Below are 25,041 nucleotides of genomic sequence, written 5' to 3'. Positions count from 1 at the left end.
ATGACTAACAGTGAAAGAGTAAAAGCATCAGTTAAATGAAGGATGACAAAATATTACTTAAGAATAATACATTTAATGTTTTTTGTATATATTTCAAACTCTTCTTCTCATTTGCAAATTACGTAATTGTGAAGAGTAAAATTACTTATCCTTCAATAAACAAAATATTATGAACATTCCAAAAATAACTTATTATAATAGAAAATAAGTATTTATGAAAGATAAGTAACAGTTAACATTACAATCAGAGATACAAAGCTATTCGTTATGTGAACTGTTTTGCAAACAGTTAACTTTTATGTGCACGTGTTTAGTAAAAATATTCTGCAGATTCTCTGATAGACTTAAATTCATAAAGAGCCCCAACACACCCGTACTAGACACTGCTAGGAGAATAATGGAATTGTTTATGAATTTACATGTCACAGCAAACATTGCAGTTTTCATTTTAAGAAACCTCCAAAGTCCCAGATAAATCATTTATATAGGTCAAGAACAGGAGTAAGCCAAGCCCTGAACCTTGTGGAATATCTAATTTAATGTTTCCCCATATACAATTTGCACTTCTTCCTGTCACAACATTTGCTAATGTGACCCTCTTTTTCTGCTGCTAAGATAAGTTTCCATCCATTCAATAGTAATGATCCACACAACTGAAGACCTTGGAAAAATAACAGTAGATGTCAATAGGGTAATTTTTCTTTCAGTTCTAAAAGAACCATGTCTGTAATCATTAAAAAATCTTTACTGAAGTCAACGTCAGCTTCTGTTAAAATGTTATTTCCATAAATGTGATACAAAATTTTATTGTATGTTACCTCCTGAAACCTTTTTGAGAATAATGTATAGAGAAAGATGAGTCTACAATTACAGGTCATTTGCTTATCACAACTTTTGTAAAAGGGTGTTACAACAGCACACTTCATTATTTCAGGAGATACACTTTGACCCATCAACTGAATACAAAGGTATTAAAAGGGGGAACTACCTAGTAGCACAAGATTTAGGTACTTTGATTGAAATACCATCCTAACCAGAAGATTTTCTCGTGTTTACTTACCTAATGATTTTTATGATGATTTGTCAAAAATGATATCTAGTGGCAGAATGTGGAATGCCTGTCTAAGTAGGTCAAATAGATTGCCTTTCAATGCTACTGTGGGGAATTAACCAATGATGGACATCAGTAACTGTGGATGGCCTCAACAATAACTTTTAGTGATGAAATCAGTACTGAAATCTCCACATACAGTCTGTTCCTAGTTATTTATTTTAAATGTTATTAAGATCCTTAATGAGGTTTATAAAATTTCCTGTTGGATGCATGTATACTGTCAGAACTGCTATCTTGTGTGTTTACCAGTCCTTTAATGACGTGCAGCAATCAAAGAACTATCAATGGAGTACTCACTGAAGTCTATGATCTCACCCTTTGTCCTACTTTTTATGTACAGTGCCACTCTCCCTATCCTGTTGTTATGGCTACCATGTGGTGCTAGCTTTTATCCATTTAGGAGCATTTACTTAATATCTGTGGCTTCCAAGAGATGTTTGCCATGCACAGCGTATCTGCAGAAATAACTTTAGGTTTTTCTGTGGCCTCTACTGACAAAAGAAGCCCATCTTTCTTATTTAACTAGCTTTTTATATTTTGATGGAAATTTCCAAAGGCGTTACGACTGTTACCTTTCTTATTATCCAAGCTGACATTTTTGTTTCTCCATTGCCAATTGTAATTATATCCATAGTTATTAGGGATCTCTGTATTTTGGAAGTATTTACCCTAAACAAGGTCCTAGTGAATATCTTTGAAATAACAGTGACTGGGCAGACAGTATTCTGTTTCACTGAATGTTTCTGTAAATTTGTTGTGCTCTTGCTAGAAACATTCAGCAGTGGGCCATGAGTGTGTGATGTTACTGTGTAAGGATCAACACATTAAACACACCCAAGTGTGGTTGTATCTCTCTATTGAGTGACTCCTGAAGCTCTGCATTTACACGTTCAATAGAACACTTCATCCAGTGTTTGTCATATCATTCAAAGATGACACTATCTTCACATTTGTGTTATTAGGATTCCCAGAAATGTGTCTGATGTCAACCCTCAATTGCACAGTGGTCCAAGCTGTTCCCATCCCCATATGATGTCTTTACCAAGATATTTTATCAGGAAGCTTATATCGCTATTGACATAATTGAGTCCTCCACTTGGCTTAAAAATATTAGATCCCATTTATTACCTAGATATAGAATTCTGTTTTTGTTCAAGCATTCCCCTCCAATGACTACTCCCTAACAGAAGAATCTTCTTGGCTTTTTAACACTCTGATTAATATTAGAATTACCTTCGAACCTACTCCATGTATTGCTAGAGTGTGTATGAATTCCTTGGGTTATCTGCACATTTTTCTTCAGAGTCTCCAGGGTAGTGAATCTGTTTGAGATTTTTTGACTAAATCTAGCAAATAATTTGTTCTTGGGCTTTTTCCTCCAAAGTGACACAAACCTACATCTCTTCAGGCATATCATCAATGAAGGCTCTAAGCATGTGCTTGTCTTTTTGCCCAAAACAGTGATGGGCTATATCCTTCATGCATCTCTTCAGTCACACATGTGGAGGTTCATGTATCTATGTAAAAAAAGGTATGTCATTTAAAGTAAGATATAATCTTTTAGATCTAGGTGTGGACAAACATTTCAAACTTTCCGCTGTTGAAATAATAGGACCTGGCATAGCAAAAAAATTAGTCATATTTTGTGTGTACCACTCTCCCGCTCTCCCAGTGGAGACATTGATATATTCTTCTCAAAACTGAATCAAAGCTTAGACAAGGTTTCTGGACCAAAAGCAAATGTAATTATCTGTGGTGACTTAAACATTAATATGATGAAGCCTGATAAGGGTAGCAACATATATGTGAATATTCTAAGCTGTTATGGAATATCCTCCCTTGTTAATTGTCCAACTAGAATAATGAAAGAATCCTCCTCATCTATAGATCATGTAGCTACAGATATTGATAGTAAAAAATGTCCTATTGTTGTCCAAAACCTGGGCCTAGCAGACCACCTCTGCCAGATCTTAAAAACTAACATTCATGTAGAAACTCCTCCTAAACTTTGTACATACAAAAGAATGTTTTCCAAATCAGTCCTGCATCAGTTTAAATCCCAGCTAGAATATGAAGATTGGAGGGAAGTCTATGCAGAAACCAATGCAAATCAAAAATTTATCAAGTTCATGTCAATTTTTAAACTCAGATTTGAAGAGATGTTTCCCAAAACTCTTTATCAAATTAAAACTACAAAGAGAAATCAGTGGGTGACTACAGGTATCAAAAAATTCTCAGAAACTCTTAGATATCTCAACTCCATAAAAATAATCAATCTAACCCAGAAGTTCTGCAATCCTACAAAAAGTACAGGAAAATTTACAGAAAGGTGTAGCTAGCCGCAAAAAAACTTTCAAACAACAAAATATTACTTGAAGCTGAAAACAAGAGCAAAGCAGCCTGGAACATCGTCAAACAGGAAACATCTAACTCTGCTAAAAAGGACCTCAATTCACATATTAAAAACAAAGATGTAACAGTAGGCAACCCTAAAAAATTAGCTCATTTTGTAAACTCATATTTCAGTAGTATTGCAAAAAAATTACAGTAGAAATTTCCAGATACATATGATTTACCTACTCAGAACCAGCCAACAAACTCAATGGGGCTCTTGCCAACTATAGAAAGGTAAGTGGCACTAGTAGTACACCAACTAAAAAATAAAACTTCAGTAGGACTTGATGAAATCCCAGTCTGCGTAATTAAAGATTGTATAGACTCCATAAAGGGCCCATTAACAGACATAATTAATGAATCTTTCGAATCTGGATACTTTCCAGAGTACCTAAAACAAGCAAAAGTTTTACCTATCCTTAAAAACGGAGATGTGGAAAATGTAGAGAACTACAGGCCGATCTCTATACTGTCTATCATTTCTAAAATAATAGAAATACTAGTCAAAAAGAGACTGCTAAATTACCTGAATAAATATAATCTTCTTTCCAATGACCAATTTGGTTTTAGGCCCGGAAAAGGCACACAATATGCTATAGCACAGTTCACTAAAGTAATTTTAGAAGCACCGGGCAAAGGTGAAAATGTAAGTGGTATCTTTTTAGACTTGTCCAAGGCCTTTGATACAGTTGACCACAAAATCTTACTTCATAAATTAGGGCAAATAGGAATAAGAGGTGTGACAAAGAAGTGGTTCAAATCATACTTGGAAAACAGAGTTCAACGAGTTGAGATATCACAAGTTTCAAACAATTCCCTTATAAAACACCTGTCTGACCCAGAAAATGTGAATATAGGCGTCCCACAGGGAACTGTATTAGGCGCAATATTGTTTCTTATATACATTAACGACTTCCCACAAAGTATCAGACATGGCGAAAAAATACTTTTTGCTGATGACAGCAACATAGTAATAACAGGTGAAAATCCAACACAACTGTCAGAAAGAGCAAACGAGGCACTCAATGATGTCCACAACTGGTCATTAAAAAATAAAGTAGCCCTAAATGTAAAGAAAACTAACTATATTAACTTCCAATTGAACAAAAAACACAATGCCACTAGAATAAAAATTAATAATAATGAATTAGAATGTGTAACAAGTACCAAATTCTTAGGGATGAATGTAGACAGCCAACTGAAATGGACAAAACATGTCAACATTTTGGCAAAGAAATTATCCACAGCATGCTATGCTCTTAGAATCCTTGCACTTGTATGCAATAATACCTGTCTTAAAATAACATATTACGGATATCTACACTCGGTCCTCAGCTATGGGATCATGTTTTGGGGAACAAGTGCCAGTAACATACAAACTGTGTTCAAAGTACAAAAAAGAGCCATAAGGATAATAACAAATAGCAACAACAGGGCCCACTGTCTAGAATTATTTAGAAAGCTAGGAATTCTAACTGTTTCTTGTGAGTATATCTTTCAGAACATAATGTTCATTAAGAAAAATCTCAACATGTACAACACAAACAGCCTAATACATGACCATGAAACAAGAGCTTGTCACCACCTCCATCTAGATAGAAAGAACAAGGCAAAGACGCAAAAAAGTATATTTTATAATGGGATAAAACTGTATAACAAATTACCACAAGAAATTAAAGAAACAAATGAGCCCCTCACTTTCAGACAAAAGCTTAAAACCTTTTTAGTAAGTAAAAGTTGTTATACTGTAAAAGAATATTTAACATAGATGTAGATTATTAGCAACGTATGACATTATCACCAAAATATTATGTAATTATAAATATGTGTATGACTAGTTATAAAAACTACACAAAATATGAGAAACCTGTTTAACTGTAAATGTATGTGTGCTCATGTGTTGTAATCTGACGACATCCATACAATATTTATTGTTCCACGGATGAATAAATAAATAAATAAATACTATTCTGGAACAGAATAATCAATGTTTGATAAAAAGTTTACCTGTAATCTTGACTAAAATGTGAGAGATGCATAAAGTCATCATTTCAAAATAACAGTTTTACAACTGTGGTAGCTGTTAATCTGTGAACCAACTTTTCCTTGTACAATCTCCTTCTGTAAAAAACGAACAATCTGTCTGAAGCTGGAAATGCCTATCCCTCATTTGCTTCTTCAGTAAACTTAAACATTATTCATTCCAATTATGTAAGACTCAAGACTATGTAATACACAAAGTACTTCAGTCATCTTGCCAGCTAGCTCCATGTATTCTGTTTTTAGATGTACTGATTTTCACAGAAGCCATTTACAATGTGCAGTGAGTAGTACTGGCTCAATCCAATTGTCATTGATTAATTTTTCACCATACCTCCCAACAAGCACATGTTTTTCTTAGATGTGTTCCTCTAATGAGCAATGTTGATACATTACTTAAATGATATATTTAAGTTATTTACTTAAACCACTTCTAAGTTCTTGTTTTACACCTTATACACTGCCTCTCTACTGCAAATGAAAGACAAAAGAACCAGTTTCTTACACAGTTGTATTTGTACTTGCTTCTATTTTTCATACAAAGGTGGTACAGTTAATGAAACATGAAACACCAGTTTCTTGCGAGTAAGGGTATAATATGAGTTACAGCACAAAGTAAGTACATTTTGAAAGTAGTTCACTTCAAATACTTTCGTTCTGTAGTGTCATTTGGGGTAATGTCTGACATAAGTCAGCACAGACAGAATGTGACTGATAATAATAACATGTTTTAAAGCAACAACAGAGCCCCTACACTGAACATAAGAGAGAGAAATAATCTTTATGTTGCAAGCACATCCTTAACCATTGCTCAAAGAAGTATAGTTAAATAATGGGAAATCTTACTCCAGTCTGGTCACAAACATCATATATCCAATCAAAAGCAGGGCTACCTGTGAAACCCATCATGTGATCTACAAGCTAAGCTGCAGTCTCTGTGGCATTGAAAAACAACAAGCTGTCTGTCCACGTGAATAGCCATTGACAAACTGTGGCTAGCAAAACAGCTGGACCACCCCATTGCTGAGCACACTGCCCAACACAAAGTTCCTCAATTCAATGGCTGGTTCACACCCTGTGCCATGTGGATCCTTCCCACCAACACCAGCTTTTCTGATCTGCGCAGGTGGGAAGTCTCCCTATAATACATCCTACATTCCTGTAACCCTCCTGGCCTCAACCTTCGTTACCCACCTATTCTCTTCTGTGCTCCCATTCCCACACTGCACAGCCCTGTATTCCACCAATGCACCCGCTGTCTTTTACTTCTCTCCTTTTCCCCGCTACCTCCCCCCTCACCCCCTACCCACCAACCCCCCACCCCTCCCTGCATTTCACTCTCCGTCAAACCTCCTGACTGCACCAACTGCTCTATGCTGTCTCCTCCCCATCCCTGTATGCTCCCAGAAGTGGCACTTTACTGTCCTCCACCCCAACCCATCTATCCCTCCCCTTCCATGCCCCAGCCTTCTCCTTACCACCATCACCCAGGTTGCCTCTCTCATCATGCACTGCTGCTTGCAGTTTGGCTCCAGCTTCCAGGGACTGTGATTATGTGCATGTGAGTTGCATTTGCATAAGTATGTGTGCATATGTTGTCTGTTTAGACAAAGGCCTTGTTGGCTGAAAGCTCTCTTTCTGATTGTCTTTTTGATGTGCCTATCTGTGACCCAGTATCTCTACCACATGGTGAGTAATAATATTATTATGCTCGAAGAGGTATAGGAGAGTCTAGGCAGAAGTGTTTATAGCACTCTGCAACATACATTTTTAACAGGCATCCAGAAGAGTTGAAGCCCTTTCTCTTGGAAAACTTCATTCTGGATGAATACTTTACACACAGTTAATGAATAATATGATTGACAACAACCTGCCCAAATATCTGACCACATTAAAGTACCCATTTCTGAAACATAGGGAGGAATGCGGACAGATCAAATCCTCCTTGTGAATTAATACTGGGAGCCTGTGTGCTGGCCAGCCTAGATGTGGCTTCAGGTGGTTTTTCACATACATCTAGATAAATATTCAACAGGTTCCCATGTCCTACTTTAGATATATGATGTAGAAACAGTTTGAAAAATGATATGACATTTTATGCTAGATATAAACAAAAGGCGGGTGGGGGAGGGGGTGGGAGGAGAGGTGGCAGTAGCTTTAAAATGCCTTTGCAAGTGGAGAACTAATTGTAATAATAGCCCATATATGGCATAGTTAGTTCTCTGTGAAACTGGAACAGTACCATGCCAGTCCAAACATGGCTTTGGCCAGATAAAAGGCACCAGAAAGGAAGGAAGGATAGTTGACAAAAATGTTCACATATGAGTGCTTAAGGTCTTTAATCAACAGTGGTACCTGTTAGTCCTTAAACTGCACAGGAATGAACAAAAGCTGTTCATGGAAACTTATCTGTTTACTTGATCCGATGTCTTTTAATTTGATTTTACATGTTTTCCTCAAATCATTATGAGTGAATTTCAAGATACTAAAAGATAAAGTTCACATTCTACCCCTAGATCTGCCTATCAGACCTGACTGCCTGCCATGTCATCTTCTACCAATGGCATCATTAGGTGTAGTCTGCAGGACCATGTGGGAAGCACACCACTATCCTAGTTATTGTTGGGGTTCTTGATCTTGAAATCCTTACTGACCAGTCAACTAGCTTCCCAGCTGGCCTCAAGAGACCGAGTGCATCCCATACCAGTCCTTGTAGCAAGTAAAAATCCTTGTTAACACTGGGAATTGAACCCCTCACTCCCATAAGGCAGTTACTACTTTTCTTGATCATCTTTAAGTTTTCTTAAATGAAATAAATTCTTACATTGTGTGTTTATTGTTGTTGTTGTCTTCAGTTTTATTCCTTAAAATTATACTTCCAGATTCCAGTACTCTCTTTTGTTTTCTTTCAGTAAGTTCTGTGAATGTTATGATGTGTTCAAGGTGTTGTGTCATGAACACAGATGTTCAGTTGAATTAAAATTAAATAAACAAATCCTATCCACATTAGGTTCATACTCATGTTTCCCTGGGTTACTATGTCAACAGTTCCATTAAAACAGCTCATGGCAACATCAGGAAGACCATAACAACCTTTTTTTTTCCAGACAGATCTATTGTAGTTGCAGCTCCTACTGGCTCTGGAAAAACAGTTATATTTGAGCTAGGTATAATATGGTTATTAATGAAGATAAAAGAACAGACCCGTGACGCAAATTTCAAGATAGTGTACAGTAAGTATGTTTCATACAATTCTCACCTTTAATTACTATAGAAAAGTGTAACAATGTAAGCATTGTAGTTTATTTCCTAATACTCGCTCTTCATAAGATCATTTACTATAATTTTAAACTCATATTCTAGTGGCTCCTATTAAGGCATTATGTAGAGAAAGGGTTCAAGACTGGACCTCAAAGTTTTCCTACCTGGGCCTGAAGTGTCAAGAGGTCACTGGGGACTCAGATGCCACTGATTTATACCATTTATTAGATTATCATATATTATTTACAACACCAGAGAAATGGGATTCACTGACAAGAAAATGGAGAGATAATCACATGCTTGTAGAAGTTGTTAAACTATTTTTGATCGATGAGGTAGGTATTTAATTTTCATTTCAATTTAGCAAACTGTAGAGCGACAGAAAACATGTTTATAAATCAGATTTGTGGCTTTAAGCCCCCAATTCAACAACCAATGTCTTAAAATGGTTCTCATACATTACTATTTCTTACATCTAATTAGTGCTTTATTTGGTATGGTGCTAAGATGGAGTATACCTTTCAGAAACAAAGCTGCATTAGTCTGCTCTGTTGTACATTATTTGTTTGTATACCACTGTGTAGGGATACATTATGAAAGGTGCAGTGACTATTGTTCATGAATTTCTGTTTTCCAATAATAAAATATTTTAACATGTATATAAGTGGAAGTGGTGGAATTTTATTTTCTCTAAATAGATGTCTGCGCAGTGTTATTTAACTTACTCCTTCAATTAGTATGATTATCTTGTTCTATAATCTAAATGATTTCTAATTTACTTCACAATTTTCCCAAAATATTACATCACATTTCAATAAAGACTGACCACATGCAAAATATGAGCCCTGATATTATTATATGAGATACAGTTCATTAGTATTCAGATTATGAAACTTGCTGTGCTCATTGTTCTATATATTTTGTCTATAAGTGTATCCCAGTTCACATTTAGTTGTATCCAAATATAGATAAAATTTGCGCCCTCAGTTGTGCCAATACTTTCTCAAACTTCATATGGACAGATTTATAATTAAGTTGTTTGTGTGAAAGTACTCTACTATTTACTTAGTGAGAACATAAATATTCCTTTGCCTCTTGCTGCTACTAAAACATTAGCATCACATGCAGGCTGATACATTTCACTATTACTGTTATGTATGTTTAACTCATTTACCTACAATAAAAACAGTACTTGGCTCAATATGGAAACTTCAAAGACCTCAAATTTAACAACGAATAAAGCTAACTGATGGATATTGACTGTTCTAGTTTCTGCTTGCTTAAACTTTAGAAGATGTTTTCTTTCATAAAGGAGCAATGTAATACTAATATGTTAATTTTTTATCTCTCTAAGTAATTTACTGGGAATAATGGTATCAAAGACAAATCATTTTGTAAATGTGGCTACATTCTTATCATTTAGAAGTGTTCTTTTTATATAGAAAAGACATATAGATATGAGTTAGTAATTCCCACTCACTACCTTTTACATATTAGAATAATAAAATCCTTCTGTGGAATAAAAAGTGCTGTCTAGGAGAAACTTTTCAGTTTGTTTTCAAATTTTACATCACTGTCTGTCACATATGTCACTGGGTAAGTGATCAAAAATTTTGATTTCCGTGTTGTGCTTTTTTTTTATTCTCTTCTCGCATCAATTAAATTTAATATCTCTTCTGTTACCCAAGGATTTCTACTAGCCCTCATCTTTTTACCTACTTGATCCTCTGCTGCCTTCACTGTTTCATGTCTCTAAGCTACCCATTCTTCTTCTAGTGTATTTCTTTCTTCTGTACTTGTCAGTGGTTCCCTAATGTCTCTGTGAAACTCTCTACAACCTCTGGTCCTTTCAGTTTACCTAGGTTTCACCAAAATACACCACCAAATTTCAATATTAAGAGAATGCAACCAAGTGTATGGTCCTGAGATTATTATGTGATACACTACTACTTGATAGTTGTGTTATGAAACGTGTTTTGTTCAGTTTTCTGTTTATGTAGTATAGTGTGCACATGTATTTAACAAAAGCAAAGCAACAGATCTTATAAATGCCTGCCCTATCTGATGGTACAGAGCAAACAGGGAAAATAATTCTTTTGTAAATTTTTGAAAAAATAGATAATAACTTAACTGAAGGCTACACATTCATTTTTTTCCACTGTGATCAATCTGAGCATTTATCATCTCAAGTAACTGCCAATCCAGATAAAAGTCAATACAAAGCACACTATAAACAGTTTAAAAGTATTTTCAGTTATTTGATATTCAAACTCTTTTGCTTTGTTTGATAAATGTTACACAGTGTGGAAGAGTATGAGAATGCAGTATGCACATATAACTTTTAACACAATTATGATTTATTACTTTGAACATACTTGTACCTTTCCCCAATAACAGAAGTAAAATGAGAATTTAAGATGGCCATACACACTTTTGTTAATACCTTTCTGGGACCAGCAAGTCATGTCCAAACATGACAGAAATTCATAATTCACCCTTCAAGGTCTTATGCTTATATGCATGATCTCTGACCAAATCCAGAGGCAACCTGAATTACAAACATTGTGTAATGTGTACTACAGCAGTCAATGTGTGTATCCTCTTTTATTTTCTGTTGAACCATATACTGAGTAGTTTAGTATTCTTTGTTTTTCCAATGTTTGTCCATTTGTTTCAGTATGAAGATTAGTTGGTGTCCTACTCTGGGTGGTGAACAAGACCACTGCACCAGTTTATCCCAGATTTATAATCAAAGTGTTTGCATCAAAGTACTCTACTATATTCTGTGTGATTTGTTTGGTACTTTCCGTAATTAATATGCTCACATCATCTGTAAATTGGCATAGTTTTGTGTCGCCATTTCTTATATCTAAATCATTCACATTGCTCCTGCCGTTTGCCCATAGGTGTCAACAACGAATGGTAAGTAGCACTCGAAAGAAACAGATTGCAGATGTCAGGCAGTTAGCTTGGACCTCAGTCAACATAACCTCACTCAAACATTAGTTGATTTGTGTCTCCATCGTAATGCTGTTCTTGATTGAAAATGGCAGTTTACGAGCCTAATTCTCCTCGTTTGTGGGAAGTGTTACTGTTTTGATTTAATATGAAGAAAACAGCAGCTGAATCACATCAAATGCTCTTAAGTACATACGGTAAGGATGCTACTAGTGAAAGAATGTGTCGTGAGTGGTTTCAATGCTTCAATATCCTAGACCGGCATAGCGGTGAAAGAGAGGATGTTTTCAAAGATGCAGAATTAGAGACATTGCTGAGTGAAGACTCGCATCAAACTCATGAAGAATTGGCATGATTAGTGCGAGTGACACAGCAAGCCATTTCAAAATGTCTCAAGTCTGTGGGTATGATTCAGAAAGAAGGAACTTGGGTCCCATGTGAGCTGAAACCAAGAGACATTGAACGGCGTTTTTGTTTGTGAACAGTTGCTTCAGAGGCAAATATAGAAGGGATTTCTGCATCAAATTGTGACCAGGGACAAAAAATGCATTCATTACAATAATCCTAAATGCAAAAAATCATGGGGATATCCTGGCCATGCTTCCACATCAACAGCCAAACCGAATATTCACGGTTCCAAGATCATGCTCTGCATTTGGCGGGACCAGCTCGGCGTTGTGTACTATGAGGTATTAAAACCAAGTGAAACAATCACAGGTGCTCATTATCAAACACAGTTAATTTGTTTGACCAGAGCATTAAAAGACAAACGGCCACAATACAGTGAGAGGCACGACAAAGTGATTTTGCAGCATGACAACACTCGACCCCACATTGAAAAAGAGGTCAAGACGTACTTGGAAATGTTAAAATGGGAAGTCCTACCCAACACGCCGTATTCTCCAGACATTGCTCCCTCTGACTATCACCTGTTTAGATCAATGGCGCATGGCCTGTCTGACCAACACTTCTGATCTCATGAAGAAGTCACAAATTGGATCAATTCGTAGATTGCTTCAAACGGTGAACAATTTTTTTGACGTGGGATTCTTACACTGCCCAAAAGATGGGAGAAAGTTGTGGCCAACAATGGAAAATACTTTGAATGACAAATGTGTAACCAATTTGTTTCATTAAATCCTCAAATGTTGGGGAAGAAACGGTGGAAGCGAAGTTGTACACCTTGTAAAATAAGACTGGATCCAATATGGAACCTTGAGGAACTCCTTGTTTGACCACAAACAAATCTAACTGATGAGTACCAACTGAGCCATTTACTTCATGTGTTGTATCTCCTCTTTTGTGGATTTATGATATAATCCAGTTTCATGTTTCTCCCCTGACACACCAATTCTGAATGTTAATACGTAATTTATCATGAATATGGTGGAGGTATGTCCTACCTATCAACAGCCTGTAGTATTTCAAAACAGAAGCTCTTGTCACTGTAAAGAAACAACTAAAGAAACAGAGATTACTGAATAATAGATGTAAAACAAAGTATAGGGCTATACAAAGAGAAATGCTGAATGAAACGCATTTGGCTGTCAAGGGAGCAATGCGAGATGCTATCAATGACTACCATAGCAGAATACTATCAACTGATCTTTCACAGAGCCCAAAGAAATTCTGGTAATATGTAAATACTGTTATTGGCTCCGAAGTTAGTGTCCAGTCCTTAGCAAATGAGACAAGAACTAAAACTAAGGGCACCAAAGCAAAAGTAGAAATGCTACACTCCATCTTCAAATGTTCCTTTGCAAAGGAAAAACAACAGAATTGCACCAATTTAATCCTCAAACCACTGAAAATATGAACGAAATAAGTATTAGTGTCAGTGGTATTGAGAAACAGCTAAAATTGATAAAACTGAACAAAGTTCCAGGCCCCAGAGGAATCCCTATCAGATTCTATTCTGAATTTGCGGATAAGGTAGCCCCTCTTCTAACTTTAATCTGTTGTTGAACCCCCAAACAAAACACCATAACCAGTTCTTGAAAAAGGCATAGATCACACCTGTCTGCAAGAATGGTAGTAGAAGTGATCCCCCAATTTCTGTCCAATATTGTTGACATCAATTTGTTGTAGAATCTTATAACATATTCTGAGCTAGCTCAAACATAATGATGTACCTAGCACAATTTGACCTCCTCAATGCCAGCCAGCACGGATTTTGAAAGCATTGATCATTTGAAACTCAACTCACAATTTTTTCGCAACATACTGAAAGCTTTGGATCAAGACAACCAAGCAGATGCAATATTCCTTGATTCCAAAAAGTATTTGACATAGTACCACACCTCGGCTTATTGTCAAAATTATGATCGTATGGGGTATCAAGTGAAATTTGTGACTGGATTGAGAATTTTTGGTAGGGAGGACACAGCATGTTATCTTGGATGGAGAGTCATCGTCAGACATAGAAGTAACTTTTGGTGTGCCACAGGGGAATGTGTTGGGACCCTTGCTATTTGTGTTGTATGTTAATGACTAAAATTGAACTGCTGATGGTGAAGAAGTCAGCATGGATGTGTATAAAATATCTGCAGACTCACAAACGTGGTACGTTTGTGCCAAAAGTTTCACAGCCGCAATAACAACATGAACCACTAGAATATAAAAAAATTGGCCTCCACCAGCTGAGATGCAACTATCTCAACAAATTGGCTGAACTGAAAAATACAGAACTATTCATTAATTTAGAGAGAGTTTGTCTTTTAATGCTCTGGTCAAACAGATTAACTGTGTTCGATAATGAGCACCTGTGATTGTTTAACTTGGTTTTAATACCTCATAGTACACAACGCCGAGCTGGTCCCGCCAAATGCAGAGCATGATCTTGGAACCGTGAATATTTGGTTTGACCGTCGATGTGGAAGCATGGCCAGGATATTCCCATGATTTTTTGCATTTAGGATTATTGTAATGAACGCATTTTTCGTCCCTAGTCACAATTTGATGCAGAAATCTCTTCTATTTTTGCCTCTGAAGCAACTGTTCACAAACAAAAACACCGTTCACATACACAGAAACAAACAGTCTGCTTGTGTCTGTGTATGTGCGGATGGATATGTGTGTGTGTGCGAGTGTATACCTGTCCTTTTTTCCCCCTAAGGTAAGTCTTTCCGCTCCCGGGATTGGAATGACTCCTTACCCTCTCCCTTAAAACCCACATCCTTTCGTCTTCCCCTCTCCTTCCCGACGAAGCAACCACTGGTTGCGAAGGCTAGAATTTTGTGTGTATGTATGTGTTTGTTTGTGTTTCTATTGACCTGCCAGCGCTTTTGTGTGGTAAGTCACATCATCTTTGTTTTTAAATATATTTTTCCCACGTGGAATGTTTCCCTCTATTATATTAACATATTATTATTATTATTATTATTATTATTACAATAATAATACAATAATAACATTTTATTCAACACCAAATGATACACTGCATATGTACAACAACAGGTTACAATTCTTGCTACATAACACAATAATACATTCTTCTGAATATGTCATTGATTAACAAAATGGTCAGAGTACAAGTAATATGATTTGCTTAACACAATTTACATATTTTTTCAAAGCTCTTCTTGTTCTACATTTAAGTATGATATTCTTCTAATGTCTAAAAGGGATTTTGTAACAGGACTTTCTTTAGCTTAATTAAGCTTCTATTGTGGGAAGGATCATAACTGTACTGGGCAGTGCATTAACTAATTTTAAACCTGAATATTGTAGACTCTTTCAACAGAGTGCTATTCTGTGGCTGCTGTGCAAAATTTTGCTTTATTTCTTGTATTGTACTGGGGCAAATCATAACAAATGTTGGCCTGCAGTCTTTTAAGGAGTAATACAGCTTTCAGAAGGTACGCATTTATTATAGTTAGCACCCCAGTTTTTGGAAAGAAGCTTTCCTTTGGTTGTTGCTCCCAAAATTTCTATTCTGTAATTCATATGAGCGGAAGATAAAGTATGGTATGCTGTCTTTAGGACAACAATGTGTTTGCAGAATTTGCTAACTGTATTAACTGCAAATATGACTCACATGGAAGAGTGTCAACATGTGTGGCCAATTTTAGATTGCTTTGAATTGTTAGACCAAGGAATTTTATACTAAACTCTTTGTTTAATGATTCATTGCTTGGTATAGTTCAATTTTATCATTAAAACTACTGTTGTGGAACTCCTTGATAGATGTTTTACTGGTGTTTACATTTAACTAGCTTCATCAAAGCACTGAACAGTTTCATTTGTCACACTATTAAAGTAAGTCATTAGTTTGTTATATGATTCCTTTTTCCATATTATGACTTTATCATCTGCATACAGGACTACTTAGGAACTTTGAGTTCAATATTTTATATCATTTAAAAAATTCAAAAACAGAAAAGGACCCAGTACCGAGCCTCGGGGCGTTCGATATTTTATATTAGTGATTTTGGATTTGTGAATATCCAGATTTAAGCAGTTCAAACTGTATCCAGCTCCTCATGTATGACTTTATTATGTCATAAGCAGTGCCTCTGATGTCAATGATCCCTAGCTTATCTAATACAATAACAGCATTCACATAGTCAAAAACTTTCTCAAGGTAGGAGTATATACCTGCAACATGTTGTTTGTTCTTGATGCCACTTATTACCTCTTCAATTAATTGAGCAGCTGCTGTGCTAGTTGATTTATATTTTAGAATCCATTTTGATTTTCAAACATTAAGTTGTCTTTGTTGAGAAAATTTATAATTCTGTTTGATGCAATTTTTTTAACTATTATTTTGGAAAAGACAGGAAGTATTGAGATTGGCCTTTACTTTTCAAATTTCCATTTGTCACATTTTTTAAAGATCAATGTTACTAGAGTTAGTTTTAGTCTGTCTGGGAGTCGGTCTGATTCTGTTTTATTATTTATTGCTACAGATAGAAGTACAGACACATTTTGTCTATACCCTTTTAATACATTAATACTGATGTGATCATGCCCTGCAGAACTGGAAGATCAAAGAATGAATGAAGTTCATTATTTCTTTTCATTTTTTGTAGGGGCTAGATAGGTGCTATGCTCAGATGGATTGCCTTTAAAATTGTGGTGCAGGCTATTATGTTTGTCACTGACAGCCGAAGAAAAATGTTCATTGAAAATATATGCAATTTCAAGTGGGTATTTTATGACAATCCCACTGTGGGCAATAATAGAGTCCATATGTGATTTGTATTTTCCTGTTCTAAAACTGTTTATTATTTCCCAAACACCAGTTGTTACATTGTGTGAAGGCTGAAGCTTGTTTGAAACATAGTTGCTTGTGGTCTATATTAATAAATCTTTATAGTATTCTTGAAAAATGTTGAACGCCTTCTTTAGCTCGATATTGTCTTTGTTACTCAAGATTGCTGTTTCACAGAGGAAGACCACACTGCAGTTCCTTCTCTAAATCCTTGCACAAACGGAAAAATGGCTGACATTGAAATAAGTGTCCAAGGAATAGAAAAGCAACTGAAATCATTCAACACAGGAAAGTCCACTGGACCTGGTGGGATACCAGTTTGATTCTACACAGAGTACGCAAAAGAACTTTCCCCCCTTCTAACAGCTGTGTACCACAAGTCTCTATAGGAATGGAAGGTTCCAAATGATTTGAAAAGAGCAGAGGCAGTTCCAGTTTTCAAGAACGGTCGTCGAGCAGATGCATAAAACTGTAGGCCTATATCTCTGACATCGATCTGTTGCTGAATTTTAGAACATGTTTTTTGCTCATGTATCATGTCATTTCTGGAAACCCAGAATCTACTCTGTAGGAATCAACATGGATTCTGGAAACAGCGATCGTGTGAGACCCAACTCGCTTTATTTGTTCATGAGACTCAGAAAATATTAGATACAGGCTCCAAGGTAGATGCCATTTTCCTTGACTTCTGGAAGGAATTCGATACAGTTCCGCACTGTTGCCTGATAAACAAAGTAAGAGCCTATGGAATATCAGACCAGCTGTGTGGCTTGATTGAAGAGTTTTTAGCAAATAGAACACAGCATGTTGTTCTCAATGGAGAGACGTCTATAGACATTAAAGTAACCTCTGGTGTGCCACAGGGGAGTGTTATGAGACCATTGCTTTTCACAATATATATAAATGACCTAGTAGATAGTGTCAGAAGTTCCATGCGGCTTATCACGGATGATGCTGTAGAATACAGAGAAGTTGCAGCATTAGAAAATTGTAGTGAAATGCAGGAAGATCTGCAGTGGATAGGCACATAGACATATATAATGTATTGCAAATACATAGAAAGAAGGATCCTTTATTGTATGATTATATGATAGCGGAACAAACACTGGTAGCAGTTACTTCTGTAAAATATCTGGGAGTGTGCGTGTACAACGATTTGAAGTGGAATGATCACATAAAATTAATTGTTGGTAAGGCGGGTGCCAAATTGAGATTCATTGGGAGAGTCCTTAGAAAATGTAGTCCATCAACGAAGGAGGTGGCTTACAAAACACTCGTTCGACCTATACTTGAGTATTGCTCATCAGTGTGGGATCCGTACCAGGTTGGGTTGACAGAGCAGATAGATAAGATCCAAAGAAGAGCAGCGCGTTTTGTTGCAGGGTTATTTGGTAAGCGTAATAGCGTTATGGAAATGTTTAGTGAACCCAAGTGGCAGACTCTGCAAGAGGGGTGCTCTGGTGTAGCTTGCTGTCCAGGTTTCGATAGGGTGCGTTTTTGGATGAGGTATTGAATATATTGCTTTCCCCTACTTATGCCTCCCAAGGAGATCAAGAATGTAAAATTAGAGAGATTCAAGTGCACACAGAGGCTTTCCGGCAGTCCTTCCCACGAACTATACGCGACTGGAACAGGAAAGGGAGGTAACGACAGTGGCACGTAAAGTGCCCTCTATCACACACCATTGGTGTAGCTTGCTGTCAAGGTTTTGCGAGGGTGCATTTCTGGATGAGGTATTGAATATATTGCTTTCCCCTACTTATACCTCCCAAGGAGATCAAGAATGTAAAATTAGAGAGATTCGAGCCCACACAGGGGCTTTCCGGCAGTCCTTCCCACGAACTATACGCGACTGGAACAGGAAAGGGAAGTAATGACAGTGGCACGTAAAGTGCCCTCTGCCACACACCATTGGGTGGCTTGTGGAGTATAAATGTAAATGTAGATGTAGATGCACTATGGAGTAATTTTAATTTTTCCCTTGCTTCAATGACACCATTATTTTTCCAGATACTGTTGTTTATACTTGTTGTTTGTTTAACTTTTGTGGCTAAATCTGGGCGTGTGACATAAAAACAGTACACTATCACAGGAAAAACTATCATTCTCAGGCCATGGTATGTGTGCTAAGATGCAGTTCTCAATTTGTTGATGTTATCATTATACATCATTCATCTGCTTACATACAGTTTCTTTTTATGGACAGAGGGTATCTCATTTGCCTCCTGCTGAAGTTGTAGTGCACGGTGATTAGAGATGGCTTGTTTTAGAACAGATGTACTGTAGGAAAGATGGGTAATGTTTGTTATTTTGTTGTCCAGATATGTTTTGCTGTTGCCAATTTCTCTATATGGGCCATGGATGAGTGGGGTCAGACTGAATTCATCGAGTAGGTGGTGTAGCTTTTTGGGGTAGGCGTCACTGGTTAATAAGTCTGTATTTATATCCCAATTTATTATAATATTTACATGGCCATTTAACCCAGAAAATTTATAAAATCAGCAAGAGTTTGACAGATTTTAAAAAAGGCATCCACACATCAGGTGACCTGTACACGGCAATAATTGCTATATATTCTCTGTCCCATTTTAGATATACTGCAGTAAATGCTGTGACTCCTTCTATGCAAAATGCACACTCACAAAGCATCCTCACTGCTTTCTAACAGTAACAGTATTTCATCTTAATCATCTCTCACCCAATTGGAATATTCATTACATCATAGCTCCACTAAATTAACACAATAGTTCTTTTGATAAGCTAATTAGCTCTCAACAACTTTACACTTTCATATTGTTTGTACTTTATTAACATGAATGTACTTCTTTCTTTCATATACAATAACTTTTTCAAAGACAAAGTGAAATATTTAAACACAAGATGCAAAGAAAAAATGCATCACGGGCAGTGACATATCTGATTCATAAGAAATATGACCAATGAATTGCAGTTGTAGTTAGAGACAGACCACTGAAAGCTTTCAAATTCATCCCTCTTGTTCATTCTTACATGTACCATTAATTATAGCTTTGCTGTTCCCAAAGTAAATATGCAATCAACATAATTGCCACAAGACACATTCCCTTCTCAGTGACAGAAAATGTAGTATAATATCCAATGTATGGGCAGTTATTTACAAAAACACAAATGTACTTAATACATAAAATGGAAAGATTATGTTGACGTATTTTGGTTTGTGCTTTTCACATTTTATTCCTTCCTCTGATTTATTCTTTTCCTTAAGCAACCAGATATCCTAATCAACTCAGCAAGAAAATTATAATAATAAAAATACAAAATATGATTGTAAGTATGAAAATTACTCACAAATAGTGTAAAGCTTTCCTAACTTCAGATTAACGTCCTCTGCAGGTAACATTAGCTTCCTTTCCACAGTCACTATCAAATCATTATCTTTAATGAATTTGGCATTTTCATTTTTCTTTAATGTAAGTTTCACTTGGTCTTGATTTAGTGGAAGTTTGATTAATTAATGACACTATCAGTGAATAGTAATACACTTTCCTAAATGTCAATCATCACATAGTTGAAGTCATCACTGTGACAATATAATGCTATAAAATCCCTAACACTAACAATTGCAGCAAAAATCATCACCTATATGTTACCGTAACAAGTATCACAGTCTTGTACAAATCATAATATTAATACCAATTTAATATCATAGTAAATCATCAAGTCAACAATATGTACATTAAAGAGTTCCTTACTCTACCTGTAACCTACCATAATCACTAAGTACAGTAAAAGAATAAATTCTTCAGACTGCATATCTAAAATACTCTCTAACATAAAATCCTTCACCTTTCTCAGCATAATTTACAAGTAACACAAAAGTGCAAGGCACTCAATGTTTATATCTCTACTTTACCTGCATCACAAAATACTGAAAACCAGTAAAGCAGAAATTAGTAATAAATCATTAGCATTCACAATATACAAACGTAAATGTTACGCCGCAGAGCAGTAAGGAGACTTTTCTCAACAAGACATAGTATGTCTTTCTTGACAACTTGTTGGTCTGAATAGTCACAGATCAGGAAAAATTGCCTGCATAGCCTTCATGTAATTAGCCTCACATTTCATAAAGAACATCCAAAATGGCATCCTGAGTAACAGTAATATCAGTAAAACAATGTTCTGAAAACATCTTTAACTCGTGTCTGGGTACATTAATATTAATCATATGATCAGAAGAATAGTTACTCAAGGCTGATAACTAAGGACAGATGGCTGGAATGATAGTAGAAGGTAACTTTAACAGGTTGACAGAAGAAAAGAGGATGCAGCACGAAAGACAAAAGTGGAAACAGTGCTACAAAAGCTCAAGACTGTGCAGGCTACTGCGTATGACATACAAAGAACGTATGTCCCTCTGGCAGTTAGCACAAAAGTGTAACCTGTGAATAAAGCAATCACAAAATAGTTAACGCCAAATCCTAGCTAAATATGTCATGTAGCCTGGTTTTTAAATTATAAAATCATCATAACACAACCTAATTCTGACATTAATCACTACACAGTGTAATATCAAAGGCATTCTGCAACTTCAAATCATATTTCCAGTATTGAATATTAAGTAAGGCAACAAGCACTCAGGAGACAGATGCTCAACATATAATTGTACTAGACAACAAGCAAAACATATGAAATAATTAAAATAGAGTACAATAATTAATCAGCTAAACAACAAAACCAAAAATATTTTCATAAAGTCTAGAAATTTATTTCAGTTCTTCACTAAACATCACTTTTATTTTCTGTGCAATAACAACTCATCTAAAACTTTAAATTTTACAAAAAATAACATACCTTTCTGACTTTTGATTTTAATAGCCCTTTGAAGAGTATACTACTGTTTGTAGTAGAATGCTGCTTATCTTAGATGTTAATCAAACAAGGAAACTCCAGATAGGAAGATCAGCAATGTAGCAAAAGATAGATTTCTTCTTATCATAAAGAAGACATGTCAAGATGCAGACAGGCATGATTGAAACCGGCCCAAGATTATGGAGTTGGTGGTTGTGTGTACGTGATGTATGTGTGGGAATGTTGTGTATGTGTCTCTGTTTACTGATGAAGGCCATGGCCAAAAGCTATATGTGAGTGTCTTTTAATCATGCCTGTCTGGAACTTGACATGTCTCCTTTATGGTAAGTAGTAGTCTATCTTTTCCTACATTGTTGCTATCTTAGATGTTTGTCATTGTTGTAGGGGTAAGTATTGATGATCTTGCTTCACTGCAATGCAATTATTTAATTGGGTTCATTATGCAAGTAGGAACAGGAAAAGTGCCACTCTGAATACTAACAATGTGTACTAACAACTTTGAAAATCATTTCCATTATATTGACAAAATCCAATAAAGTATATTGATTTTAACATATCTTGCTGTACTGAATGCAGCTTAACTCCAACAACTTTCCACGAGGCCTAGCTCCATAACAACTCTCCACAAGAACTAACCTGTGGGGTCACTGCCATGCCACATTAAATAATACAACACAATTACAGGCACCAAATTTCATTCTTGTCAGTGTCACATTATAAAATTACAATCAAAAATTTATGAAAAGTAAAGTTACTACTCATCATACGGGGAGATGCTGAGTCATAGAGAGACACAACAAAAGGACTGTCACAAATAAGCTTTTAGTCAGTAAGGCCTTCGTCAAAACTAGATGACATACACACACACACACACACACACACACACACACACACACACACACACACACACACACACATGCAAACGCAGTTCACACACACGACTGCAGTCTCTGGCAACTGAAGCCACACTGTGAGCAGCAGCACCAGTGCATGGTGGAGTAGCAACTGGTTGGGGGTAAGGAGGAGGCTGGGCAGAAAGGGGGAGGAATAGTAGGGTAGTAGTGACTGACAGTGAAGTGCTGCTGGAGAGTGTGCAGGGACGAGTTGGAGAGAGGGTAGAGCAGCTATGTGCAGTTGGGAGGTTAGATGGAGTGCAGGGGACAGATGAGAAGAGGAGTGGGGGTGAGGGGGAGGGGGGATAGCAGTAGAGGAAAGAAGTAAAAAGACTATGTGTGACAGTGGAATGAGGGCTGTGTACTGCTGGAATGGCAACAGGGAAGGGACTGGATGGGTGAGGACAGTGACCAACAAAGGTTGAGGCCGGGAGGGTTATGGAAACATGAGATATATTGCAGCCAAAGTTCCCACCTGCACAATTCAGAAAAGCTGGTGTTTGTGGAAAGGATAAATATGGCACAGGCAGTGAACCAGACATTGAAATGAAGGATGACGTGTTGGGCAGCATGCTCAGCAAAAGAGTAGTCCACTTGTTTCTTGACCACAGTTTGTCGGTGGCCATTCATGTGGACAGTCAGCTTGTTGGTTGTCTGTCCACGTACAATGCAGCACAGTCTCTGCAGCTTAGCTTTTAGATTACATGTCTGGTTTCACAGATAGTTCTGCCTCTGAAGGGGTAGGTGATGTTTGTAACCGGTCTGGACTAGGTGGTGGTGGGAGGATGTATGGGACAGGTCTTGGATCTAGGTCTATTACAGGGATATGAGCCATGAGGTAAGGTGGTGGGAGCAGTGGCTGCGTAGAGATGGATGAGTATATTGTGTAGATTTGGCGGATGGTGGAATACCACTGTGGGCAGAACACTTCTTATTTCAGGGCATGATGAGAGGTAGTCAAAAATCTGATGGAAAGTGTAATTTAGTTGTGTAAATCAGAGTGTAATTCAAGGTTGGGAGGGTAATTATGTTCTGTGAAGGCTTCAGTGAGACCCTTAGTATATTTTGAGAGGGACTGCTTGTCACTGCAGATGCGACAACCACAAGTGGCTAGGCTGTATATAAGGGACTTCTTGTTATGGAATGGGGGACAGCTGTCGAAGTGGAGATACTGCTGGTGGTTAGTAGGTTTGATATGGACAGAGGTACTGATGTAGCCGTCTTTGAGGTCAAGGTCAACTTCTAAGAAGGTGGCTTGTTGGGTTGAGTAGGACCAGGTGAAGCAAATGGGGAGAAGCTATTGAGGTTTTGGAGGAATGTGGATTTGATGCCCTCGCCCTTGATCCACATCGCAAAGGTTTCATCAATGAATCTGAACCAGGTGATGGGTTTATGATTATGGGTGTTTAGGAGAGATTCCTCTAGATGGCCCATGAACAGGTTGGCATAGGATGGTGCCATGTGGGTGCCCATAGCCATACCCCAGATTTGTTTGTAGGTAATGCTTTCAAAGGAGAAGTATTTGTGGGTGAAGATGTAGTTGGTCATGGCGACAAAGAAGAAGGTTGTTGGTTTGGAATCCACTGGGCATTTGGAAAGGTAGTGTTCAATAGCAGTAATGCCATGCACATTAGGGATGTTAGTGTAAAGGGAGGTGGCATCAATAGTGATGAGCTGGTACCATGTGGTAAAGGGACAGGAACTGTGGAGCATCAGTGGAGGAAATGGTTGGAATCTTTCATATAGGAGGGTGTTTGGGATTATGGACTTTAGAAAGCTTGTAGAAGGTAAGAGTGCGGGGAGTGATAGGGGTGAGAAGAGAAATGGAGTCTGGGGGGAGATCTTGGGATGGGCCTGAGGTTCTGGGATGGACTTAAGGATGTGAGGAGTGACTGGAGGTCTTGCTGGATTTCTGGAATGGGGTCATTGTGGCAAGGTTTTATATGAAGGTGTCTGACAGCTGGCAGAGTCCTTCTGCCAGGTAATCCTCATGGTTCAAAACAATAGTGGTGGAGCCTTTGTCTTGAGATAGAATTATAAGGTCAGGATCAGTTTTTAGCTGTTGGACTGTGGTTCTTTCTGCAGATGTAAGGTTAGTTTGCATTTTGAGGGATTTGGGGAATGATCATGAGGCAAGGTTTGAAGATAAGAAATTCTGAAAAGTCAACAGGGGGTGATTTGGGGAAAGTGGGGCACAATTGGATGGAGGAGTGAACTGAGTTAGACTGGGTTCAACATTGGTCTTTGGTTGAGTCTGAGTGGTAGGTTTGGTGGCAAAAAAGTGTTTCTACTGTAGGGTCCAGGAGAAGGAGAGAAGG

The 25,041-nt window shown here is 37.1% G+C and overlaps 1 protein-coding gene across 1 annotated transcript in view; it reads left to right on the top strand.

Moving 5' to 3' along the window:
- The window catches only part of LOC124563030 (probable ATP-dependent DNA helicase HFM1), an 82,889-nt gene that overhangs the window by 22,124 nt on the left and 35,724 nt on the right, over positions 1-25,041 (top strand). The window contains exons 3-4 of the mRNA XM_047130963.1: positions 8,656-8,781; positions 8,912-9,144. Coding sequence (XP_046986919.1) covers positions 8,656-8,781; positions 8,912-9,144 — 359 coding nt within the window. The remainder of the gene's footprint in view (positions 1-8,655; positions 8,782-8,911; positions 9,145-25,041) is intronic.

The sequence above is a fragment of the Schistocerca americana genome, chromosome 1 (assembly GCF_021461395.2).
Source record: "Schistocerca americana isolate TAMUIC-IGC-003095 chromosome 1, iqSchAmer2.1, whole genome shotgun sequence".
Classification (NCBI taxonomy): Eukaryota; Metazoa; Arthropoda; class Insecta; order Orthoptera; family Acrididae; genus Schistocerca; species Schistocerca americana.
Note: the sequence above shows the minus strand (reverse complement) of the source record. Positions and strands in the feature narration are given on the sequence as shown.